This window comes from Molossus molossus, unplaced genomic scaffold, assembly GCF_014108415.1.
Source record: "Molossus molossus isolate mMolMol1 unplaced genomic scaffold, mMolMol1.p scaffold_m16_p_1, whole genome shotgun sequence".
In the NCBI taxonomy this organism is placed as follows: Eukaryota; Metazoa; Chordata; class Mammalia; order Chiroptera; family Molossidae; genus Molossus; species Molossus molossus.
In genome coordinates this window covers 72,118,112-72,140,161 of record NW_023425344.1, presented here as the reverse complement: position 1 = coordinate 72,140,161, position 22,050 = coordinate 72,118,112, and the positions used below count along the sequence as shown (strand labels likewise).

At 37.8% G+C, this 22,050-nt stretch overlaps 1 protein-coding gene across 2 annotated transcripts in view; it reads right to left on the bottom strand.

Annotated features, from left to right (window-relative positions):
- GRID2 (glutamate ionotropic receptor delta type subunit 2) overlaps positions 1-22,050 on the bottom strand; it is a 1,393,668-nt gene that overhangs the window by 516,874 nt on the left and 854,744 nt on the right. For both annotated transcript variants that reach the window (XM_036259309.1, XM_036259315.1), the window contains one exon: positions 1,000-1,119. In XM_036259309.1, coding sequence (XP_036115202.1) covers positions 1,000-1,119 — 120 coding nt within the window. The remainder of the gene's footprint in view (positions 1-999; positions 1,120-22,050) is intronic.

Below are 22,050 nucleotides of genomic sequence, written 5' to 3'. Positions count from 1 at the left end.
ATAAGGAGTTTGGGAATGAAGTATACCAGGGCGTTTAGAATATCTGATATGTTCTGTTTCTTGACCATAGTAATAGTTGTTTCATTTAAAATAATTCACTAAACTATCTTTGTATCTTTTTGCAGCTCTCTACATTTGCTATGCTTCACTATAAAACAATAATTAAAAACACATTAAGACAGTTTCAACTCATCCAGCATAAATATACTGAGAGGTTTTTATTGCTGATTAGATCAACTCCTAACTTAGTTTGGTCTAAGTTTCTCTGCATCCTGTACCTCAACATTGGAAAGAAACGCCTACTGAAGAGCCTTTTAACTCTTGATGCAGCAACTTTATACACTTGGAAATTTATAGTTATGAACTCTGTATGCAGATTGGATTACCTTGGGCTTTTCCCTACCACAAACATATAAAAATGGCAAATTCAAACTATAGAAGTCATTTCTCCAGAGGCTTTTATATTTCTCCTCGAGAAAGTTATTGTTCTAGTAATTCATAAAACATCCGCTATTGCACTCAGCTTCTTCTTACATGCAATCTGAGCATATAACAAGAGCTCCGATCCTGTGAGCCATTTTCTACTTATGCATGACACATACAGTAGTTGAAATACAGAAATGTCACAGTTTTATAGTAGAATTTCAGTCTTTTTTCTGACTTTATGCATGTTACAAGTTAAAAACCAAGCAGCTATGTATTGTGTAAATAGTAAATTCAATACTTTATAAAATTATTATAATGAATGAAAGATTATGCTAGTTCCCAAAGAAACCATCCGATTACTGTACCTTTTGTCCTTTCAATTATTCTAAGGCATAAATAGAATTCATGGATGAATACTTCTGGTAAGAACTTAAGGTCATTTAAATGCCTAATTCTCTCCCTTTCTTCTCTTTCAAACCACAATAGAAATTGTAGTGTATACTGTATGAAGACAATCAAACAAAACCATAGTTACCACAGGAAAAGCATATTTATCAAAGTTTCTGGTCTTACTTTGCGAATGCCTCGGCCAAGCTCTTCTCCATAGTTAGTTCCAAGAATTTCAAAGTGGACATTGGGGTTGCCTCCATTTTCTCCAAATTCCAGCTCTCCAGTCAACCCACTGACTCCACCCTAAAGGACACAAAAGATACTGATGTAAGATTTCAGAAAAAGCAAGACAGTAATAATAATAATACATAAAAGAGAGTTCTAGGAACACAATTTCCAAGCATGGCACAATTAGGAGAGAAATTGAAAGTAATGTTGAGAATCACTTAATTCAAGCTCACCCACTTCACAGATAGACTATTTAGACCCAACGAGTCAAATGACTACACAAACTAACATCATATTACCGCTGAGACTACATTCCAGGCTAGGATTTTTGCCGCCATACCTTCTCACATACATGGATCCATCGGTCAGAAACCAAGATGCTGCAGGAGAGCACAGGTCTCCTCTGGAGACACATGTTGATAATATTCTTTCCCCAGCACAATGCCATTCTAATTTGATCTAAAATTATATCTGGGATTCTTGGCAGCCATAGTTTATAACTTATTAGAGGTTTCTTTTTCCTCCTTCTTTAAATATATGTTTTAATTAAAAAAAAAAAGAAAGAAAAGAAAAGAAAAGAAAAGAAAGCTGACCGAGGCTTGAGATCTGTTTTTGCTTTTAACCAGTAGTGCTGGCTGTTGAGATTCATGAGGAATTTCCAAGCTTCAGCTCTCACTCAACATGACAGATGTTCCTTTCCCCACCAGATAGTAATGTAGGTCACACTTTTCTTTTTCTTGTTTACCATTCTTTTCTCAGTTTAGTTTATCAGCCTTCACATTATTTAGGAATTTACAAGTAAAAAATGTATTCTGAGTCACATCTAAACTACAGCACTTCTAACTTTGAATTTTAAGCTGATAATCACATTTATCCAAACACATTGCCTCAGTTTATAAATTGCTTTAAGTATCACCTCTATGATGTTTGGTAATTAAGTACACAGACAGTCCCCGATTTATGATGGTCTGACTTTTGATTTTTTTTCAACTTTGCAATGCTGCAAAGGCAATATGCACCTGGTTCAAACAGTACTTCAGATTTTGAATTTTGAGTTTTCCCCCCTGGGCTAGCGATAGTAGTTTGATACTCTCACGATGCTCCTCAGCCAAAGTGAGCACAGCTCCCTGTCAGCCACACAACCACTGGGGTAAACAATGGGTACTCTTCAGTATATTTGGTTACCAATATTTTGTGTTCTGAGCCCATTAAGGCAATTAGACGAAGCTATGCTGGTTGATAAGTTAGATGTATTAAATTCATTTTTGACTAATGATATTTTCAGTATAAAATAGGTTTATCAGGGCATGACCTCATCATAAGTCTTGGAGCATCTATATCTCATTTGCCATAACCTCTAATTCAACTTGTTGTCATTGTCAGCAGGTATGATGCTGTCTGCTACATCTCCTATTGCATATGTGTCTTGGAGTCCACTGCATGATACAAAGTTCATAACTGGCATTCAATAAAACCATTGCTTACTTGTTACTTTCAATATTTGATCTATTTCATTTTTGCAACAGTTATAATCAACAAAACGAATCCTCCACAATTACTTCCTAATAAGCCAGTTTCTCTTTTATTATCCAGGTTTATTAATAAAATAAAAGATATGTTGAATTTGATATCTCTGTGCTCTTCTCATGTATGATTTAGTAGTCAATTCCATGGATTTGATCAATGGTATCAGAATCTACTGGATGTGTAAATCTCGCTATGTTATTTAATTTCTCTATGCCTCAATTTCTACATCTGTTACCTGGGATCATTACAAAATAATAGAACCTACCCAAGAATACTATTATGAGTCTTATAATACATGTAAAGAATATAGTAGAGTGTTTGATAAATAGTGGAAGATTAGTTACTATCATCATCTGCATAATTTTTCATTCTCTAATTTTGAAGGCTTTCTAATTTTGCTAAAAATTGTAGGCATGCTTCTGAGCTTTTTCAACTAATATTTATTGGGGTGGCAAAATTTCATTATATATTTGAATATTCACATGGCTTTGGCAAATACTTTTGCAAATTTTGACTCAATTACATTTCATTAATTAGTACTTGGGTGGAAAAAAGTTAAAGCAGCTCATCTAGGATCTATCCATTCCTTTTACTGCTGGGGGCAGGGACAGGATCGGGGGATAAAAAATAAAGGAGGTAAAATGCTCAGTACTAATATTTCAAAGAATTCAATTATCACTTTAAATTTTAAAGATCGCGATAAGTGCAGTGTATCTTATTATCATTAATATCTTCAAATGGCAAATGCTGTGGGAGTTTGACTGACAAATATAGCATATATTACTACATTTAAGTTCAAAAGACTGGTATTCTGTAATATTTTATAATAGCTTATCTTGTCCTCAGTCACACTTCTGTAAAATCCCTTGAACATATCATCATCCTAAATTTTTGCTATAGTACTTTTTTTCCTAAGAAAAATAGGAAATATGTTGCATATCAATATGATTGCTTCATTGCCAATATGCTAAACTCCTGTAATTTCTAAACTTTGAAACATTAGATTGCCTGGTATTATGTTATTATCATTCCCAACCAATACTCCTATGGCCACGCCAGGCCAATGTCTTTATCCCTAGCTTGTATCTAGCGCTGAGCATCTTAGCCCACTTACATTGCACAGGTACAAAACCATAACTCAGGGTATCAGTATTTAGTTTACTGCGGCCTCCATTTACTGTGTTCACCTTTTTGACTTTGTAATTTATCTTCTTTAAGTTATATTCTTAATGAGCTGCTAGCATGTGTAATCAGTAAAACCTTCTGTCATGAAGATATAAGGGATGCCTATGAGGTCAGTATTTCAAGCAAATAAACCCTTTACCTGAAGTCCCTTATTATCTAACCCACACTTACATTCTGATTTTTTATTTTCTAAGAATATTCCCATGCTTTTCACCTTTTTTGCATGTGTGTGTGTGTGTGTGTGTGTTTTCCCATTACCTTCACATCAACCTTGAAAACAGAGCCTTGTTAAAAAGTATGTGCTAGCCAGGTGGTAAGGAGCACATGGTGCCATGTGTTGCACAGGTATGGTTTTGATCTCGGTGATAGAGCAGATTCTAAAAAAAGCTAATGGGACATTGATAATACAAATAACACATACAGATAATTCCTAAATGTCCTTTAAATTGACAGTAAAAATTGGTGCCAGAAAATACCTTTATTAAAATACCAAGGAAAATTGGTTTGGATTTCATCCTACCCACTCTGTATAGAAATACTAGTGAGCATCAAATACAGAAAGTACAAGAGAAGAAAAACTAAAAGAGTAGAATCAGAGGTTGGGAACAATTTACCACTGGATAATCAGTTTCCGAAAAAGAAAAAAAAAAAGATTCTCCAATGAATAGGATAAATTGAAAACAAGAAGAAGAGAAATATTACTAAAAATTTATTTCATTCTGTTTATGAGGCTGAAGATTCTTTCCCATGCTTGAATGTGCTAAGTAACCTAGAGGGTTTTTTTTTTTTTTTTTGGAAGATCATATGGAACATCAAATATTTTACACTCATCTAATTTCCTTATACATCTTCTTAGGTTCCCTGAAACCCACAGACATGTTTGGAAACCAAGGACACCCTGTTAAATAAACATGAGCCCATCAAGGCAGGGAGCACACTGAGAGATGCCAGGCTCAGTGGCATGCCCTGATGCCCTTGTTTCATAGGTTAATTTTAGATAGAAAAATCCTCAACAGTTTTGAAAAAACTACATTTTCTATTCAGAAAAGAAATATAATGGGTAGGTAAATACTAAGATACAAAGTGTGAAATAACAAAAATTCAAAACAAAAACCATTTGTGTGAAATGTTTAGGAAAATTGGAGTTGCAATGTAACATTTCAATGTGTATATATGTGCACATATTGATATATACAAAAATATTTACAAGTATACCTATACATTCAAATATTCAATCATAATAGAGACTTGAAGCAAACTATGAAGTAAATGGGAGGTTACCAGCACACTAATCATCCTATTTACATTTTAGTAAAGAAGAAACTGAGGCCCAGATGACCAGCCACTTGAGGAAGCTGGATTAAAACCTTCATTATGATCTTGGCTGGCTTGGCTCAGGGTTAGAGAGTCAGCCCAAACACCAAAGGGTTGCAGGTTTGATTCCTAGTCCAGGGCACATACCTGGGTAGCAAGTTCAATCCCCAGTGTGCAGGAGGCAACCAATGAATGTGTTTCTTTCACATCAATATTTCTCCCTCTCTCCCCCTCCCCCTCACTTCTACACTCTCTTTAAAAATCAATGGAAAAAATATTCTCAGGTGAGGATTAACATAAATCCTTCATTATGTGCCTCATACTTTTTCCAGTAAATCATGTAAACTGCGTGTCTAACATAAGTATATCATGGTGGGTTGCTTAAAAATGTATATCAAGATAAACTAAATTAAGCAATACCAGTTTACCCACTTTAGGATTCAAATGCCCTTGAACTTGAAGTGTAGATTGATGAGTTCACAAGAGAACTATTGCAAAGGCAGACTGCTTTTTTAAATGCACTTGTGGCAACATGCTTATTTGCATATATTTTGTAAAAAGGACAGCTTATATTTCACTTATAATCCAAGTCAATAATGTTTCTGGCAAATCAGATTATGCTTTCCTAAATTCTCTCTCTTCTTCAGGTTTATCATTTCTAAAAGGTACCTAGTGTTTTACATAAAAAGCAAAGTAATAGTTTTCCATTCCTCAAGTATACAAATTTTAAAACAACGACAAAATCCCCAACTTTTGAGAGTTATTTTTGTCCAAGTCAGAAACCATTTTCTTCTTATCTCCCCCCTCCCCCACATTCATGTTAAATTACCAAATCGTCTTTCAACAACCTAAATACCTCTTACAGATATCTACTTCTATCCCTCTCCACGACCCACATCACTGCCCAAACTTCCTCTGAATTGGAGCATCAGCCCCTTGATGGGAGTTTTCTCATCCAATCAGGCTTGGCCCAATGGCAGCTGCAGAACAGACTCTCCAATTGGCAGATTATGGAGAATAAACTCTCCCCTTGGCAACCACTGAGTAATCTGATTTTGTTTAAAATTCCCCAGTGGCTTAACCTTACTCCTTAAAATGGTTTAAAAAACCATGATCTCTCCCTGCCTACTTCTTTGACTTAATGAGGAACTATGGCCTATTCTGACTCTGTTCTAGCTACCTGCTCTTATTTCCAACATTTAAATGTGACAAGCTCCCTTTCCTGCTACCATTTTAATAGTGTGCACGAAACAGTCTTCCTTCCCCATTTCTGGAATATTTCTCTCTTTCTTTTTCTGGCTAATGACTACTCATCTTAAACATTTCCATGTATCTGTCACTCTTACGCCTAAGTATGTTCTCCAGGCTCATAGTTCCAGAACAGGTGGTGTTTCCCCTTTCGTAGGGCTGATCACACTTGCAATTATTTTTGATATTTCTATTTTGCTTCCTTATTCTGTGATCTCACTTTACAACATACGGCAGTGTCAATAAATATTTGTTGAATGAATAGATTGCCATAAAAGAATTAGAGTAATTTCAATATTTTTGGGTATTTAAAGAATACTCTTTTAGATATCACATATTAAGATATGTATTATGTATTAAATCATGTCCTTTAGTTATATTTATCAAAATGTTTCAATATGGAAAAATATTGGTACAAAAGATTTGATATAATATAACAAATGTTGTTATATTTTCCCACATTCAGTATTGAAAATAGTGCAAAGGATTTAATAGAAATTTAACAGTTAAGCCAATGTGGATTTAAGGATTTAGCAAATTTTTTTAAAAAATTTTTATTGAAGGATATATCAAATCTTGTTTGGCTTACTAGTATAGAATACATAGGAAACATCACTGCTTTTATATGTAAGCACATATTTTGAGTGTATTATTTTTCTTAGGTTTTTAAAATCATTGAACAAAAGATGTAAATATATATTCTTTCTAAAATTCATCTCTAATTGTGTCAGATCCATACTCAGAAATTTTATAGCATCTTTCATTTTTACTAGAAAAAAAAATTACCTTTATCAATCTCTTTCCAGTCAAACTATTTTCTCCATGTGTTCTGTGTACTCTAGTATTTTAATCCATCTTTGTCACTGTCCACATGTTTTATTCTAATACACATGTCAGCTAGAGTGTTCCTACCACTTGAAATATGTTCTCCAGCCCAGCCGGAGTGGCTCAGTGGATTGAGCATCCTCCCATGGACCAAGAGGTCACCAGTTCTATTCCGGATCAGAGCACGTGCCTGGGGGGGAGGAGTGCTCAATCCCCAGTGGGGGGTGTGAAGGAGGCAGCCAATAAATGTGTCTCTCTCATCGATGTTTCTATCTCTCTCTCTCTCTAAAAATCAATAAAAATATATATATTTTAAAACGAAACATGTTTTTCATAGCTCTACATATCTCAAAACCGTTAATTTTCAAATTTGCATTGAGATGCTATCAGCTCCATGTAATTATTTTTTTATTCTTCTCTCTGTTTTGGAACGGGTTCCCCAGGAAGCAGCTCTGAGACGGAGATTGGTGTGCATCAAGGTTATCTGCAGCACTCCTGAGAAAAGTACCTGCCAGGGAGGGAGGAAAGAGGGCCTGGACGTTGGGAGAGGGGGGGCAGTGCAAATACAGCAGCAGCTCAGGTGAGCCCAGGGCAACTAAAGATCCCAGTCCTTAGTTATTTTTTTTTAATTTATTTTTTGGGGTTGTTTTTTTTCCCTTCACTCATATGTGGAATCTAATGAACAAACTGAACAAGCAAAATCTAGTTACTTTCAATAACTCTTCGGAGTTATCCCAAATGGAGGCAAGCGACTCCAACCTTCCTAGCTCTGCAGTGACCAGTCACTGGATACATGCGCTTCCAGAAAGGAGGTGCAGCCGCTCTCTTCTGCCCCGGACAGGACGGCTCCTGGACAGGGGCTCGGCTGTGCGCCCTCCCGAGGAGCCCCCGGCACGATGCACACGATGATGCTGCGATTTGAGAGGGTGCCACGACGCACTGCACGCAGCCCTTTTCTAAGATTCCACGGAACCTTATTTTGTAACACATTTGGGGCCTTTGTTGTCTCTCCTTAGAGCATTGCTGTTTATATACTTTGGCCAATATTCGCTACTAGGCTCTAAGTTCCTTTTCCGGTAATCACATGCAAGAGTTTGAATAATACATTCCACAGGCTAGGCATTTGATAAAACATGTTAAAAGAGTGATGAACACGTGAATGAAATAAGTGTACTCTTGGAAACCGTGTTAATATAAAGAGTAAGAAAAAGAGTTAATATAAAGAGTAAGCAAATGATTGCCATTTAATCGTAGAGCAAGTCTGCAAATGAAGACAGGCTGCCGGTGTTGCAAGGGTGTAATACCACAGTCTACAGGAAGGAGGGCAGGTCTGCATGGATTAATCTGATTTTGAAATGTCCCAGGGAAGTGTTTCCAAATTGTGGTAGGGACAGTGGAGATTCCCTTCTCTCTTCCAGAGCAGTTCAGCTTTTATGTGTTTTACTTATATAATTTAAAAGGTTTAAATGCTTATTGTAGAGTATGAAACATCATCAAATTTAAAGTATATAATGTGAAAACTCCTTACCAAGCACACATATTATAATAAAATGTAGCTTGTCATAATAAAACAAAGAATGCATTTAATGTACAAATAAACATTTTGCCATAACAACTTTAAAAGATGTAGTCTATGCCTTTGAAATCGTCCTCTTGCAGACTCGTCAATGTACACTCCAACCTCAGAGCACTTGAAAAAGCCATATTAAAACTAACACACTGTGTATATAGTATTAACACTGGTGCTTTTACTCCTGGTTCCTTGGTGTACTGTCCAGCCAAACCATTGGGCAGTAGTGAAGTGTTCACTTCTGCCATGAACAATGAGAAGGGAAAATGGTATGGTACACAAAGCACAGAACTGGAAGCCAGAAAACTTGGTATTTAAATCTAATTTGCTGTGTAATTAACCCTTAATAAGTCATTTAAGTTTTCTGAGTCTCAGTTTTCTCTGCCTTATAACTGGGAAAACAAGATTAACTTTATTTTACCTTGCTATTCTAAAACTGTATAAGTTGCTAATAAACAAACAAACAAAAATAAGTCTAAAATATAGTAAAACAAAAATAGGATATATTCTTTACAGAATATTTAAAAATCTCTTTTCTTTTTTTTTTATCCTCACCTGAAGACATTTTTTTGCTCTTATATTCCAACCAGGGCTGGGGACAAACTGCAACAGAGGTACACGCCCTTATTGGGAACTGAACCAGGGACTCTCTGGTCCGCAGGCCAATGCTCTAACTGTTGAGCCAAACCAGCCAGGGCTAAAAATCCCTTTTCAAAGGATACCCTTAATACACTCCATAACAAAACATCTGTGGCATTTTTATTAAACCAAGATGTTATTTATCACCAAAATTATACTTTTAGAAGTGTAAGCTAAAGCACTTGGCCAAGAAGAGTTTTTGTTTTTGTTTTTTCCCCAAAGCTATAAGAGAAAGTTTATTTAGAACGTCACAGAGGTAAAAGAAGTGAGCTGTAGAAGAAGTGGGCAGAGGAAACAAGTTACAGAGGCAGAAGAAGGGCCCTTGGAACATAGGGAAGAGAAGGTCAAAGTGACGCAACCTGGCGGGGGTGAGGGGCAGTGGGCATGGTCCCAGGAGAAAGAGCACCAAGAAAAGTTTTATTTTATTATTTAAAAAAATTTCTCTATCATTGATTCAGGAAAACTTTTTATAGATTAGGATAAGGTGGCAGAGTGAACGTAGAAATAATCATCTCCAGTCACTCAACTCCAATTTTACAGTAGCCACGCACACAGGACTCCTGAAGGAATCACGGCTGAGGGTTTGTCCCCTATGACAAAACCCAAGCATAAGGGCGACCGCTATTAGAAAGCCCAGCACAAAAACCGTGACCCAGGCTGCCACCTTCAAAAAAGGCTGCCATCCTGCTATCTGTATATACATACAGATTAAAAGCCCTGGTGTAAAAACAAACAAACCAAACACAGCACTTTAAGATAATTAGAAAATTATCTTTACTATATATGTTGTAAGTCGGCACAGTGTTTTTATTTAAAATGTTGGAGGGGGGGGGAGTGAAATACTTTACTAAGAAAATTGAACTCAGTTTAGAAAATTTATAGGGAGCCAAATGATTTTAAGAATTGTTTTCTATCGAGGCCCATGGCAGCCGCCGTTGGCCCGAAAGCTGCGTTGGGATGGGAGCAAGTGCGATGCGCCGAGCCCGCCGCACTGAGCGGGAGCCTCCGAGCAAGGGCACGGTTTTTCTGTCACAGTCAAAAAGTCACCAGCCAAGACATGCAGTGCTTCTTCAGACACATCTTGGCCGATCACTGAGTCCGATTGTCCTTAAATACCTTTCAAGTTGCAAGTGTTTTAGAGCTGTTGTTTTACCCTTAGATAAAATGAATTGTTGGCGGTGCTTCAGACAGGTCTTTCCATCTAGGAGAGAGAACACTCATTCCTGTAGTGAGAACAGACCAGACGCATCCGCTCAGGGGTCAGCAGACGGACTGTGACAGAGCTTCCCAGCGGGGCTTCAACTTTGAAAATCACCCTTTAGCATGAGCTCCTGGAAAGACGATTCATGATTCCAGCTGTCACGTAAATGCAGAAACTATGTCTCAGCTAATAATGATTAGCTTTCATGCACACTGGCTGGCGTCCCAGCTCAGCCAAGGCTGAGGGCGCTGTGAGCGCAGGCTCTGCAGCCCCTCAGCGCTGCCCGGTCCATGAAGTCCTCCCCTACCTGCTCCCGGCCTTCCCAGTGGAGTCACAGGGAGCCAGCCAGATGCCTGTCAGAGGCTTCTAAGGATCTAATATTAGAAAGATCAAACCTTTATAATAAGATGTAAGGTAGCTGAATATCTTCTTTATTTTTGTTTTGATTTGTTTTATCTTATTTTTAATTTTCAACTACAATTGATAGTCAGTGTTATATTCGTTTCAGGTATACAGCAGAGTGGTTAGACATTATATAACTTAGGTAGTGATCCCTAAATCAGTCGTGCACACACCTGACACTATATATACTTATTACAATATTATTGACTATATTCCCTATGCTGTACTTTACATCCCGGTGACTGTTTCTTAACTGCCAATTGGTATTTCTGAACTCCCTCCCCTTTTTCACCCATCCCCTCAAAGCCCCTCTCATCAGGAAACCATCAAAATGTTCTCTGTATACATGAGTCTGCTTCAGTTCTGGTTGTTTATTTTGTTTTTGTAGGTTCCACATATAAGTGAAATCATATGGTTTTAGTCTTTCTCTGACTGACTTATTTCACTTAGTATTGTGCTCTGTTGGTCCATCCATGTTGTCACAAATGGTAAGATCCTTTTTTATGGCCAAGTAATATTCCATGTATATATATATATTGCCTCTTCTTTATCCATTAGCCTTTTAATTGGGAGCATTTAATTTATTTACATTTAAAGTAATTATTAAGTAAGCAGATACTGCCGTTTTATTGTTTTTTGTAGTTCTCTGTTCTTTTCTTCTGTTGCATTCTTCTCTGATACATTGGATTTCTGTAGTGTTGTGTTTGAATAATTCCTTTCTCTTTATTTCTTGAGTAAACTCTCTCTCTCTCTCAACCTCTTGTTTTGTTTGTGGTTACCATATGCTTCATATATACCAAGGTTTATTCATAGTAGTCTAGTTTAAGTTTATAGTCACTTAGGTTTGAACACACTATAAAATCATTACCATATTACCATTTGTACTCAACCCCTCCACATTTATGTTTTTGTCATTATATTTTTAGTTCTTTGTTTGTGTGTATTCCTCCATTTATTGTTATAATTACAAATGATCTTCCTACTCTTGCCTTTTAACCACTCTTTTATTATGTTTGCCATGGTCAGTGAGAATTTTTTCCTGACATTTTCATATTCCCCCCCCCTTTTTTTTTTCTTCTTAAGTAAGTCCCTTTGACGTTTCTGGTCATAGTGATTTGGTAGTGATAAACGCTTTCAGCTGTTTCTTGTCTGGGAAATTCTTTCTCTCTCCTTTGAGTCTAAATGACAGCCTTGCTGAGTAGAGTAGTCTTGATTGTAGGCCCTTGCTTTTCATCACTTTAAATATTTTGTGCCAATCCCTTCTGGGCTGAAATGATTGTGCTGAAAAATCAACTGACAGTGGTTTTTTTTTTTTTTTTTTTTATGAATTTTTATTTATTTTTTTGTTAGATATTTTACCTTTTTACCCCATTGGCACCCCCCACACTACCCCCCCTCCATCCTGTCCCCGCCTTAGTTGTCCATGTCCATTGGTCATGCATACATGCATATAAGTTCTGTGGTTTATCTCTTCCCAGCCCCCCACCCCCCATCCCCTCTTCTGAGGGATGTCAGTCTGTGCCCTACTTCCATGTGTCTGGGTCTACTGTATTCCTCAGACTGTTATGTTCATTATATTCCGTATATAAGTGAGATCATGTGGTATTTGTCTTTTTCTGCTTGGCTTCTTTCACTTAGGATAATACTTTCCAGGTCCCTCCATGTCGTCTCAAAGGATAAGAGATCTTTCTTTCTTACCGCTGCATAGTACTCCATTGTGTATATGTACCACAGCTTTTTGATCCATTCGTCTACTGGTGGACACTTGGGCTGTTTCCAGATCTTAGCTATTGTAAATAGTGCTGCTATGAACATGGGGGTACATATATTCTTTCTGATGGGTGTTTCAGGCTTCTTAGGGTATATTCCCAGCAGTGGGATCACTGGGTCAAATGGAAGTTCAATTTTTAATTTTTTGAGGTAGCACCATATTGTTTTCCATAGCGGCTGCACCAGTCTGCATTCCCACCAGCAGTGTATTAGAGTCCCCTTTCCTCCACACCCTCGCCAACACTTGTTGTTTGATGATTTGTTGATGGCGGCCATTCTGACAGGTGTGAGGTGATACCTCATTGTTGTTTTAATTTGCATCTCTCTGATGATTAGTGATGTTGAGCATTTCTTCATATGTCTCTTGGCCATTTGTATGTCCTGTTTGGCGAGGTGTCTATTCAGCTCCTCTGCCCATTTTTTAATTGGGTTCTTTGTCTTACTTTTGTGGAGTTGTATGAGCACTCTATATATATTGGAAATTAACCCCTTATCTGATACATCATTGGCAATGATGTTCTCCCATACAGTGGGTTGCCTTTCCATTTTGATGATTGTTTCTTTTGCTGTGCAGAAGCTTTTTAGTTTGATGTAGTCCCATGTGTTCATTTTCTCCTTTATTTCTGTTGCCTTAGGTGATGTATCAGTGAAAATTCTGCTCCGTATGATGTCTGAAATTTTGTTGCCTACATTTTCTTCTAGAATTTTTATGGAGCCACGGGTCACATTTAAGTCTTTTATCCATTTTGAGTTTATTTTTGTGTATGGTGTAAGTTGATGGTCTAGTTTCATTTTTTTGCATGTAGCTGTCCAATTTTCCCAACACCATTTATTAAAGAGGCTGTCTTTACTCCACTGTATGCTCTTGCCACCTTTGTCAAATATTAATTGAGCGTATTGCCTTGGGTCCATTTCTGGGTTTTCAGTTCTGTTCCACTGGTCTATATGCCTGTTCTTGTGCCAGTACCAGGCTGTTTTGGTTACAGTCGCTTTGTAGTATAACCTGATATCTGGTATTGTGATCCCACCTACTTTGTTCTTCTTTTTCAAGATTGCTGTGGCTATTCGGGGTCTTTTTTGGTTCCATATGAACTTTTGAAGTATTTGTTCTAGTTCTATGAAATATGTTGTTGGTATTTTGATGGGGATTGCATTGAATCTATAGATTGCTTTGGGTAGTATGGACATTTTAATTATGTTAATTCTTCCAATCCATGAACAGGGTATGTGCTTCCACTTTTTTATATCTTCCTCTATTTCTTTTTTCAATGACCTGTAGTTTTCTGCAAATAGGTCCTTTACTTCTTTGGTTAAGTTTATTCCTAGGTATCGTAATTTTTTTGGCGCGATGGTAAATGGGATTGTTTTTTCAGTTTCTCTTTCTGTGAGTTCATCATTGATGTACAAGAATGCCGTCGATTTCTTGACGTTAATTTTGTATCCTGCTACTTTGCCAAATTCATTTATTAAGTCTAATAGATTTTTGATGGAGTCTTTAGGGTTTTCTATGTACAATATCATGTCATCTGCAAATAATGACAGTTTCACTTCCTCCTTTCCAATTTGGATCCCTTTTATTTTTTCTTCATGTCTGATTGCTGTGGCTAAGACTTCCAGTACAATGTTAAATAAGAGTGGCGAAAGTGGACATCCCTGTCTTGTTCCTGTTCTTAATGGAAATTTTTTTAGTTTCTGTCCATTGAGTATGATGTTGGCTGTGGGTCTTTCATATATGGCCTTTATTATGTCGAGATATGATCCCTCTATTCCTACATTGCTGAGCGTTTTTATCAGAAATGGATGCTGGATTTTGTCGAATGCTTTTTCAGCATCTATTGATATGATCATGTGGTTTTTATTCTTCATTTTGTTGATGTGGTGTATCACGTTTATTGATTTGCGAATATTGTACCAGCGTTGCATCCCTGGAATGAATCCCACTTGGTCATGGTGAATAATTTTTTTGATGTACTTCTGGATTCGATTTGCTAATATTTTGTTCAGGATTTTGGCGTCTATGTTCATCAGGGATATTGGCCTGTAGTTTTCTTTCTTCGTGGTGTCTTTTTCTGGTTTTGGAATTAGAATTATGCTGGCCTCATAGAACGTGTTTGGAAGTCTTCCTTCTTCTTGAATTTTTTGAAATAGTTTGAGGAGAATGGGTGTTAGTTCTTTTTTGAATGTTCGGTAAAACTCCCCCGTGAAGCCATCTGGGCCTGGGCTTTTGTTTGCTGGGAGAGTCTTGATTACTTCTTCAATTTCCTTGGTTGTTATTGGTCTGTTCAAGTTTTCTATCTCTTCCGGAAATAGTTTTGGGAGACTGTGTGTTTCTAGAAATTTGTCCATTTCGCTTAGATTGTCGAATTTGTTGCCATATAGTTGTTCATAGTAGTTGTTAACGATCTTTTGTATTTCTGTGGTGTTGGTTGTTACTTCTCCTCTTTCATTTCTGATTTTGTGTATTTGGGTTCTCTCTCTTTGTTTCTTGGTGAGTCTAGCTAAGGGTCCGTCAATCTTGTTTATCTTTTCGAAAAACCAGCTCTTTGTTTCATTGATCCTTTGAATTGTTTTTTTGGTCTCTATGTCATTTATTTCTGCTCTGATCTTTACTATTTCCTTCCTTCTACTTGCTCTGGGGTTTTCTTTTTGTTTGCTTTCTAATTCTTTAAGTTGTGAGGTTAGACAGTCAATTAGAAATTTTTCTTGTTTTTTGAGGTAGGCCTGTAGTGCTATGAACTTCCCTCTCAGAACTGCTTTCGCTGCATCCCATAGATTTTGTGTTGTTGTGTCTTCATTTTCATTGGTTTCCAGGAAGTTTTTAATTTCTTCCTTGATCTCCTCGGTGACCCATTCATTGTTTAATAACATGCTATTTAGCCTCCATGTGTTGAAATATCTTTGCATGTTCTTGTTGCAATTGATTTCTAGTTTCATGCCATTGTGATCTGAGAAGATGCTTGATATGATTTCAATCTTCTTGAACTTGTAGAGATTTAGTTTGTGTCCTATCATGTGGTCTATCTTTGAGAATGTCCCATGTGCACTTGAGAAGAATGTGCATTCTGTAGTTTTGGGGTGTAGTTCTCTGTAGATATCTATTAAATCCATTTGGTCTAGTGCTTCATTTAGAGTCTCTGTTTCCTTGCTAATTTTTTGCCTAGAGGATCTATCCAGTGCTGTCAACGGGGTGTTGAAGTCCCCTGCTATGATTGTATTGTTGTCGATTTCTCCTTGGAAGTCCTCCAGAAGATTTTTAATATATTTTGGTGCTCCTATATTGGGTGCATATATGTTTATCAAGGTTATATCTTCCTGTTGGATAGATCCTTTCAATATTATGTAGTGGCCGTCTTTGTCTCTAGTTATGGTCTTCATTTTGAAATCTATTTTATCAGATATGAGATTTGCTACCCCAGCTTTTTTTTGCTTTCCATTTGCTTGGAAAATTTTTTTCCATCCCTTCACTTTCAACCTATGTGAGTCTTTTGTTGAGAGGTGGGTCTCTTGTAAACAACATATAGATGAGTCATGCTTTCTTATCCAATCAGCTACTCTGTCTGTGTATGGGAGCATTCAATCCATTAACGTTTAAGGTGTTTATTGATATGTACTTATTTATTGCCATTTTTGTTTAGTGTGGTTCTATTTTTCTTCCCATTTCTACTGCTAATTACAGCAGTCCTTTTAACATTTATGGAAGTGCTGGTTTGGTGCTAATGTATTCCCTTAGCCTTTTTTTGTCTGGGAAGCTCTTTATTTGACCTTCTATTTTGAATGATAGCCTTGCTGGGTAGAGTAGTCTTGGATTCAGATTATTGTTTTTCATGACTTTGATTACTTCATGCCATTCTCTTCTGGCCTGTAGTGTTTCTTGTGAGAAGTCAGCTGAGAGCCTTATGGGGTTCCCTTTGTAGGTAACCTGTTGCTTATCTCTTGCTGCTTTTAGGATTCTCTCTTTGTCTTTAATTTGTGGCATTTTAATTACTATGTGTCTTGGTGTGGGCCTGTTTGGGTTCTTCTTACTTGGGACTCTCTGTGCTTCTTGAACTTGAATGCCTTCTTCCTTCACCAAATTAGGGAAGTTTTCTCTCACTATGTTTTTGAATATATTCTCTATCCCTTGCTCATTTTCTTCTTCTTCGGGGACTCCTATGATGCGAATATTATTACGTTTCCAGTTGTCCCATAGTTCTCTTAAGCTGTCTTCCTGTTTTTTAATAGTTTTTTCCTTTTGTTTTTCTGATTGGTTGATTTTTTCTACCCTGTCTTCTAATTCACTGATCCGGTCCTCAGCTTCCCCTACTCTGCTTTTTAAACCTTCCAATGTGTTTTTCATTTCGGATATGTCATTTTTTATCTCTTCTTGTTGGTTTTTAATTTCCAATTGGCTTATTTTCAGTGTCTCTATGTCCTTACTCATGCTGTTCAGCTTCCTCAAGATCATGGCTCTGAATTCTAGCTCTGTTAACATGCCTAATTGCTCCGCATTGATCTCATCTTCGGTGGAGGTGTCTTGCTATTTCATTTGGCTTCTGTTTCTGTGTTTCACCATTTTGGCTATCACTGTGGGCTTTGGAGCCTGTCAAGTTCTCCCTGTGGGTGTTGGTGTTCTGCTGTTTGTGGCTCCCTCTCCTGTGTTTAGATGAGCGAGGGAGGACCCACGTTGAACACCACTGTCAAGTCTTACTTTCCTGGTTAAAGTTGCCAGCCCAGGAAATGTACTGTTATCCTCTAGCTTTTTGCCTGGAGGCTAGCAGTCTAGGTTAATTGATGAGTTTTGGGTTGTCAGTTGATAGAAAAACTCCCTCTGGTGCTTAGTGAAGGGGCTTTCCCGAGGGTGGGGCAGATGCTGGTTGTTAGTGAGCCTCAATTAGCACTTCAATGGCCCACAGGGTGGGGTTGGATCTCCGAGGGAGGGGCTGCTGCCTCTCCTCAGAGCCCTGGGAAGGAGCAATACGGCCACTGTCCTGAGTGGCTGTACTCAGCCAAAGCTCTGAGCGCCCTCCAAACCCCGAGTGTCCCGACTCAGTTCCAGTCCAGTCCGCCCTCCCTCCGCCGGAGCCCAAGGTGAGTGGCTGTGGCTGTTTCAGCCTCTGTCCCGGCTGCGCTGTGGAGCCGACTGGGAGTTTGACCCAAGGGCACTGCTCCCAGCTAAGGCCGCTGCCGAACTGCCGACCGTGGGCTCCCAGCCCCGTCTTGCGCCTTCGCAAGCCTACCAGGATGGAGTCAGTGTCCCTCGTTGTATGGTCCTCGCAAGCTGTTTTTCTGTTGGTTTTTCCCGTCGATTTGTCTGTGTTATAGTTGTAATTCCAGTTTGGTTCTGGGAGACAGTCTGTGTAGCTCCGTTCACTCCGCCGCCATTTTTCGGTTCCGACAGTCGTTTTTAAAATTAATTTATTTTTGTTTCTCCTTTTCACCCATTGACACCCTCCTCTCAATACCTCCCCCCTTTCCCTGGCTCCCTTTCCCAATATTCCCAGCATTGTTGTCTATGTCCATGGTTACACATACATGCATGTATGTTCTGTGGTTTATCTCTTCCCTCCCCCTTTCTTCCCTTTCTTCTGAGGTTTGTCTGTCTGTACCCTCTTTCTATGTCTCTGGGTCTATTTTGTTCATTAGCTTGTTTTGTTTATTATATTCCACAAATAAGTGAGATCATGTGATATTTGTCTTTCTCTGATTGACTTGTTTCTTTTAGGATAATACCCTGAAGGTCCCTACATGTTGTCTCAAAGGATAATAGATTCTTCTCTCTTATAGCTGCATAGTACTCCATTGTGTATATGTACCACAGCTTTTTTATCCACTCATCTACTGATGGACACTTGGGCTGTTTCCAGATCTTAGTAATTGTAAATAGTACTTGTATGAATATAGGGGTACATATACTCCTTCTGACTGGTGTTTCAGGCTTCTTAGGGTATATTTGTAGAAGTGGGATCACTGGGTCAAATGGCAGTTCAATTTTTAATTTTTTGAAGTAACACCATATTGTCTTCCATAGTGGCTGCACCAATCTGCATTCCCACCAGCAGTGTACTAGAGTCCCCTTTTCTTCACACCCTCATCAGCATTTGTTGTTTGATGATTTGTTGATGGCAGCCATTTTGACAGGTGTGGTGATACCACATAGTTGTTTTAATTTTTATCTCTCTGATGATTAGTGACATTGAGCATTTTTTTAATGTCTCTTGGCCATTTGTATGTTCTGTTTGGAGAGGTATTTATTTAGGTCCTCTGCCCATTTTTTAAGTGGGTTCTTTGCCTTCCTTTTGTTGAGTTGTATGAGTACTCTATATATTTTGGAAATTAATCCTTAATCTGATGTATTGTTGGCAATTATGCTCTTCCATTTAGTGGGTTCCCTTTCCATTTTGATACTTGTTTCTTTTGCTGTGCAGAAGCTCTTTAGTTTGATGTAGTCCTATGTGTTCATTTTCTTCCTTTTTTTTTCTTGCCTTAGGCATTGTATCAGTGAAAATGTTTCTGCGTTGATGTCTGCAACTGTGTTGCCTACATTTTCTTCTAGGATTTTTTATTGATTCCCAAGTAACATTTACATATTTTATCCATTTTGAGTTTATTCTTGTGTATGGTGTAAGTTGGTGGTCTAGCTTCATTTTTTTGCCTGTAGCTGTCCAGTATTCCCAACACCATTTATTAAAGAGGCTATCTTTATTCCATTGTATGCTCTTGCCACCTTTGTCAAATATTAATTGAGCATAATGACTTGGGTCAATTTCTGGGTTCTCTGTTATGTTCCATTGATCTATATACCTGTTCTTGTGCCAGTACCAGGCTGTTTTGATTAAAATGTTTTGTAGTATAATCTGATAATACGGTACTGTGATCCCTCTTACTTTGTTCTTCTTTTTCAATATTGCTATGGCTATTCGGGGATATTTTTTGTTCCATATGAACGTTTGCAGTATTTGTTCTAGGCTGTGAAATATGCCGTTGGTATTTTGATGGGGATTGCATTGAATCTATAGATTGCTTTGGGTAGTATGGACATCTTAATGATGTTAATTCTTCTAATCCATGAACAAGGTATATGCTTCCACTTTTTTGTATCTTCCTCTATTTCTTTTTTCAATGACCTGTGGTTTTCTGCAAAGAGGTCTTTTACTTCTTTGGTTAAGTTTATTCCTAGGTATCTTAATTTTTTTTGCCACAATGGTAAATGAGTTTTTTTTTTAGTTTCTCTTTCTCTAAGTTCATTGTTGGTATATAAGAATGCTGTTGATTTCTTGATGTTAATTTTGTATCCTGCTACTTTGCCAAATTCATTTAATAAACCTAGTAGATTTTTGGTGAAGTCTTTAGGATTTTCTATGTACAATTTCATGTCTTCTGCAAATAATGACAATTTCACTTCCTCCTTTCCAATTTGGACCCCTTTTATTTTTTTCTTCATGTCTAATTGCTGTGGCTCAGACTTCCAGTACTATGTTAAATAAGAGTGGGGAAAGTGGGCATCCCTGTCTTGTTCTGGTTTGTAAGGAAAATGCTTTTAGTTTTTGCCCATCGAGTGGTTGTAGGTTTTTCATATATGGCCTTTATTATGTCAAGATATGGTCCCTCTATTCCCACATTGTTGAGTGTTTTTATCAGAAATGGGTGCTGTGTGAGTCTTTTATTGTGAGGTGGGTCTCTTGTAGACAGCATATATATGGGTCATGTTTTGTTATCCAGTCAGCTACCCTATGTCTTTTGATTGGAGCATTTAAGCCGTTTACATTTAAGGTTATTATTGATAGATACTTATTAGTTGCCATTTTAATTTTATGCCTGTGTTCCTCTCTCTCTATTTCTTCTTCTTCTTACAACAGTCCCTTTAGCATTTCTTGCAGTGCTGGTTTGGCAGTGATAAATTCCTTTAGCTTTTTTTTTTTGTCTGTGAAGCTCTTTATTTCTCCTTCAGTTTTTAACGATAGCCTTGATGGATAAAGTAGTCTTGGATTCAGATCCTTGCCTTGCATTACTTTGTCCACTTCATGCCACTCCCTTCTGGTCTGCAGTGTTTTTATTGAGAAATCATCAGCTAACGGTCTTAATGGGATCTCCTTTATGAGTAACTAACGGCTCTTCTCTTGCTGCTTTTAATATACTCTGTTTTAGAATTTTAATTATGATGTGTCTTGGTGTGGGACACTGTGGGTTCATATTGTTTGGGACTCTCTGTACTTCCTAGACTTACATGTTTATTTCTTTCACCAGGTAGGGAAGTTTTCAGTCATTATTTCTTCAGTTAGGGTTTCAATTCGTTACTCTTTCTTTTTACTTCCAGTACCATTACTATACCAGGGATGTTACACTTGATATTGTCCCAGAGTTCCTTGAACTGCCCACATTTTTTAATTCCTTTTTTTTTTTTTTTTTTTTGCTGTTCCAGTTGGGTGTTTTTTGCTATCTTGACTCCAAATTGCTAATTCAATCCTCTGCTTCATCTTACCTGATGTTGATTCCATTTAATGAATTCTTTATTTTCATTATTATATTCTTAATTTTTGACTAGTTCTATTTTATGTTTTCTATCTATTTTTGTTTCCTATTTCTTTGGTGAGGTTCTCACTGAGATCATTTCTTCTTTCTCTAAGTTCACTGAGCATCCTTATATATAATGTTTTGAACTCTGCACCTCTTAGATTGTTAGCCTCCATTTTGTTTAGTTTTTTTTCTGGAGTTTTGCCCTGTTATTTCATTTGGAACGTGTTCTATGTCTCCTTATTTGGTTGCCTCCCTGCATTTATTTCAATGTATCAGGCCAATCAGCTATGTCTCCCAGTCTTGGCAGAGAGGCATTATATAGCAGGTGTCTTGTGTGGCTTAATGGCACAGTCTCCCTGCTTACCTGAGGCAAGTACTCCTGTGATGTCCCTTGTGTGGGTTGAGTATGCTCTCCTGTTGTAGTTGATCCTTGATTGCTGCTGTTACATCAATGGATAGGATTTACCCTTAGGCTGACTGGCTTCGAGGACTGGCTGTGACTTCAACAGAGAAGCTGTTGTGCAGGGACTGGACCCACAGAGGAGGAGGATTCACTGCAGCAGAACTCTAATGCCTGCCGAGTCCACCCTTTGGCTATGCTATTTGTGACTAATTAGGTAGTACTCTGATAAGATCTGAAGCTGATCAGCAGGAGTGTTGGTTCTAGGGTCTTTTGGGAGGTACTCTGACATAGGCCATGATCGGTCACTGACTATTATCCAGGCCTGGGCTACCTGACCAGAGCTACATAGTGACTTGTGGTTGGTAGCTACCTGCACTGGGATTGGTAGAGCCTGGAGTGGATGCTGTGTGAACTGAAGCTGACTTCCAC